At 52.9% G+C, this 5,043-nt stretch overlaps 1 protein-coding gene across 1 annotated transcript in view; it reads left to right on the plus strand.

The window, feature by feature from the left end:
- Nucleotides 1-1,261: 1,261 nt before the first annotated feature.
- AMPH (amphiphysin) overlaps nucleotides 1,262-5,043 on the plus strand; it is a 158,508-nt gene continuing 154,726 nt past the window's right edge. Inside the window, exon 1 of the mRNA XM_080666970.1 lies at nucleotides 1,262-1,781. Coding sequence (XP_080523096.1) covers nucleotides 1,713-1,781 — 69 coding nt within the window. The 5' untranslated portion in view covers nucleotides 1,262-1,712. The remainder of the gene's footprint in view (nucleotides 1,782-5,043) is intronic.

Below are 5,043 nucleotides of genomic sequence, written 5' to 3' on the forward strand. Positions count from 1 at the left end.
CCTCTTCCTTCCCAAGTGCCTCTCCAAAGGGCTTTTATAGCAGGGACGCTGAATGTCTACATGGAGGCGCAGGGCTCCTCAGAGTGCAAATCCTGCTTGCCTTCTTAGGCTTAGGCCTGGAACGGGCACAGCGTAATTCCACCGTATCTTATCGGTCAAGCCGGTCACAGTGCCATGCTAGAATCAAAGTGGGGGACTGCACAAGGTGTGACTACCAAGGGGCAGTTCATAGGGGGCTACCAATGTAACAGTCTATTCCAGAGGTGCAGGTGCTCACATGGACGCCCAGGTGCCTGATTCACCCTAACCTGTTTGCCAGGAAACCTTCCTTTCTCTCCTTATACTCTCAGAGAGAATAGAATATGAATGGCTTGACTATTTTTTTAAAATATATATTTTTTATTAATTTCAGAGAGGAAGTGAGAGAGATAGAAACATCAATGATGAGAGAGAATCATTGATCGGCTACCTCCTGCACACCCCCCATTGGGGACTGAAACACAATCTGGGCATGTGCTCTGACCACGAATCAAACGGTGACCCCCCTGGGTCATAGGTCGATGTCAACCACTGAGCCACGCTGGCGGGCATGACTAGCTTGACTATTTATCAGAGCCTTCAAGAGCTCTAGGTAGGTGGAGGACAAGTTTATCCCCATCATCCCTACCTCTGCTAAGCATATACCAGAGGATGGTACATCTCCTTTAGGTTTCTAGAAGGTTTGCAAGAAGCAACAAGTTAGGAGGCCTAGGTTTACAATGCTGATGTGAGGCACTAAAGGACTCTTCCCTTCCACGCAGCACGTGCCGGGAGTGAGTGCCTCTGCCAGGGTCTCTGCTCAGGGCAGGGATTACAGAGATCAAGAAGCACAGCACCTTCTCAGCATGGAACCTGCCCACCCAGGCCCCAAGTCGTGTCTTACGGTTTAAACGAGTGCCAGCATTGGCCCTCCCCTCCGTCCCCTCTACCTGCCTCTACTGCAGCTCTGACCCCTGCACTGACCTGGTTTCCCAGCAGCTTCCCTGAGCAGTGCGCCTCCCTGGAAGGCGAGGTCCAGTCCTTCTTGAACGCACAGAAAGACGGTGAGGGTGCACTCTCTGGCCAGAGTGGCCCAGCTGGCACTCCTGGGAGACCAGCCCAGCCCCCTGCACTTCAGAGCAGCTCTAGTCCTGCTGGCTCCCTCACCCCCTGCCTTTCCTTTTCCTTTTTATTTTTTTCTTTTCGTTCTGGATAGAATTGGACCCCTTCCTACCGCCCCCCTACACAAACTCCGCCTTAAAGGAATCCCTGAGCTACCTCCAGGCTCTGGGTCTGTTGCTGGCTTCACTCCTTTCTCTTCCTGGCCCCTTTCTCCATCACTGTGGGCACTATCTGGTCATTTTGACTTCTGACCCCTTCCTCTGTTTCTCCCCACCCTGCCTGGTGTTGCCTCCAGTCCCAGCGCATCCCCCCCTGGGCTCTGTCGCTTTAAGCCGGTTCCCCGCCACCGAGCCGCTCCCTTATCGCTTCAGGAGCTCCCGCCGCCTCTCCCGCGCCTCCTCTCCCGCTCCTCCTCCTCTCGCGCTGCTCCTCACCCCTCCTCCTCCGTCTCCCCCTCTTACTCCTCCTCCTCCTCCTCCTCCTCCTCCTCCTCCTCCTCCTCCTCCTCCTCCTCGCCGCCGCAGCCGCCCCGCGCCCGCTCAGCTTCTCGCAGCCTTGGTGGACCCGCAGCCATGGCCGACATCAAGACGGGCATTTTCGCCAAGAACGTCCAGAAGCGAATCAACCGCGCGCAGGAAAAGGTCAGAAACAGGCGGCGGTGCAGGTGGCGGGGACGCGGCGGCGAGGGCCTCGATGGCCCGGGGAGCGGAGGAGGCCAGGCGGCAGCGGGGCAGGGCCGGCCGGGGTCGCGGGGACGCCCTGCCCTGCGCCGCGGTGACTGCAGCAAGGCGCCTCCGGGTGGCCCCGGGCGCTGCGGGCCGGGAGCGGGCGGGGAGCGGGCGGGAGGCGGTACGCCAGGGGAGCACGACCCGGTCTCCGGAGGCGCGGGGTCTGCCGAGCCTCCAGTTCCCACGCCCCCCGCGCGGCTGGCAGCTCTGCCCGCTCTCCAGGCGGCGCCCGCACGAGTAGAGCAGGTGCGGAGGTCTCCCGCCACCCCGGGCTGAGCGCATCTGCCTCCGGAGCCGCTCCCCGCTCCCCCGCAGGCTACCGGTAGGGGTGCGCCCGCAGGTTCAGGCGGGAGATTGCGGCAGCTGTCCTTTCTCTGGGGGGATTTACTGGCGACTCAGCGCGGCAGAAACGAACAGTTTGGCACAGAAGATACCCCAAATCTGTTTTGATCAATAGGACTGGTCGCGAAAATCCAGCGGCTTTAATGCAGTGCTGTGGAGTGAATCCCGGAGTTCAGTACATACCTGCATACACGCTCTCCCCTCCTCCCCGTCTTTTTTGATCTCTTCGTAGGTGCCCCCTTTGACGCCAGTGACCTTCTCTGGAAGGTCAAAAGTAAATATGACCTGAGCCTAACTGTTCTTCCCTGCACATTTTTGTGCAAAGAAGGACGTTTTATTGCATTAAAAAAAAAAAAATCCGTATTGCACGGGTTGGTTCCCTGTGGCTTCCCAAGACCCTCAGTGGCGTGGCCACGGTGATTTATATTTCTCATCCAGAGGTGTGCACAAATGGATCCCAGGCTCATTCCGCACAGCCCTGAGCAGTGGGAGAGGTACTGATTGTACCAGGCACAGGGCTGGCCTGGCTGGCTGCCGGGACACTTCTTGTAATGAAGACCTTGCAGGCACTGAGGTCCTCATTTGTGTCCCGAGCAGAGGACGTTCATACGGTAGCTTGAGCGCTGTACTTGAAAATGAACACCCGCGAATGAACTTCATGGATTCTATCAGTCTAACTGTGTTCTCTCTTTCACGCGGCAGGATGTTCCATCCCTGGGATACTGGGTGTCTAGCACCTTCCTGTTTTACTGAAAGTCAGCTTTACTGCGTTGCTCTGCGACAGCCCCGGCTGCCCCCCACTTCCTGCTGACCTAGAAGCTGAGCGGAATGGGGCGCTGGTCCCTTTGCCTGTCTGTAGGCTGAGACTGGGTGGCTGCCTCTAGCCCCTCCCTCCGCACATGCACACTCTCAATGCAGTAAGAGGATTGCATTTCTTTTAATATCTAGCCAAGCTCATGCTGCACTAGCCCGGGTCCTCTCCCGCTGCTCCTTCAGCCCATGAATTAGCAAGGTGCCTGCCCCCTTCTAGTCCCTGGCTACTTGCCCCAAAAGTAGCCAGGATCCACTGGGATCTGAGCCAGGTTTTGTCATCATTTTTTTTTTTTCCATACTGCATTTTACCCACTTGTGGGTATTCTCCCCGTCCCTCCAAGTACTTAACTTGAATCTTTGGTCTGAAGCTTTTCATTAAATCCACTTTCCACCTGTGAAGGAATTTAGAGATACAGCCTGCTTTTCACATGTTATTTCTTAATCTAGGTCACCAGCTGTGAATATGCCAAAAATAAATGAAAAGAAAGCGTATTGTGTCTTACAGAGCCCTTATGAATTGTTGAAAGCTCACTTTTTCATTAGGAAGGTTACGTGTGTATCATGATTGCCGTTGTGGCTGGTGCTCACGCTTCTGTGGGAGTGGGGGGTAGGGAGCCTTGCACAGGGCTTCCAGCGTGCGGTTTTCTTCACTGGCAGAAGTTGCTGACGGAAAGTGCCTGTGGCACCTAGTTAGGGGGTTAAGACACCCACCGAGAGGCTGGGAATATAGGTTCTGCCTTTGGGTAAGTTCTGTGCCCTTCTCCTGTTCAATGTAAGGGGAAGGGGCATGTGAGAAGTCAGGTAAGGGAGCCCCACCAAGCCCAAAGGAAGCTACTGGAGAATGGAAAGCACAGTATGGTGCAGGCTTCACTAGACATCACCCCAGTGGTTCCTTCTTTTTGCATTTTTGTCTCTTCCTCTTCTCCAGCGCACAGACACTCCATCGTAATAACTGTGTGCCACATATGTTCTTAAAACCCTTTCTCCTTGTTTTTACAACCAAAGTGTCTAAAAAGAGAGTCCACTCCCTTGGCTTTCTCATTATCTGTGCTCTCCCTAACAGCTTGCATGATTTTAGCTTCAAATGCACAAGTGCAACTACTCTGAGAGGCTTTTAATGAATTTGAAATATGTATTTTCTTCTATTGAAAATCCATAGAAGTTCACTGGAGACAGAATGAAATATACATATAGGCTGAAAAAACAACAACCCTGCAACAAATTAACCCTTCATAATTCTACCACCCAGGGATTTCACTGTCATTTGATGTGCATCCTAGTAGATCTTTACCCATGTGTATATTTATACAACTAAAATGTAGACTTATACTACAGTAGTTCCCCCTTACTCTCACTCTTGCTTTGTATGTTTTCAGTTGCCCATGGTCAACCACACTCTGTAAATATTAAAAATGGAAAATTTCAGAAATAATCCATAAGTTTTATCTCAGATGTTATTGTGGGTATTGTGATAAAATCTTATCTTCCTGCTCTGTCTTGCTCGTGATGTGAATCATCCCTTTGTCTGGTGTCTCTAGCTGTGTACATGGTATCACAGTGCTTGTGTTCAAGTAACCTCTATTGTCCGAAAGTCAGTAATAGCCCTAATACTATGTCACAATGCCAACATCATTCATCTCACTTCATCTCATCTTGTGGGCACTGCATCATCTTACATCATCACAAGAAGAGAAAGGGTGAGTCTCTATCTATCTATCTACTTATCTATCTATCTATCTATCTATCTATCTATCTATCTATCTATCTAAAAGCCTAAGTGACTGTTACGATGAATGACTGTAAGACCCGTCAACTGGTCAGGATGAGCAGCAGTGGAGCTGCGCCCGGCCCCCGGCTCCTCCCCAGCCGCCTGCCGCTTTGGCAGCAGGCGGGGATCAGGCTGAAACCTGGCAGGCCGACATCGCCCAAGGGGTCCCCGATTGTGAGAGGGCACAGGCTAGAGACTGAGGGACCCCACCCGAGCATGAATCTGTGCACCAGGCCTCTAGTAGTACATAAA

Source organism: Plecotus auritus (genome assembly GCF_963455305.1).
Source record: "Plecotus auritus genome assembly, chromosome: 4".
Taxonomy (NCBI): domain Eukaryota; kingdom Metazoa; phylum Chordata; class Mammalia; order Chiroptera; family Vespertilionidae; genus Plecotus; species Plecotus auritus.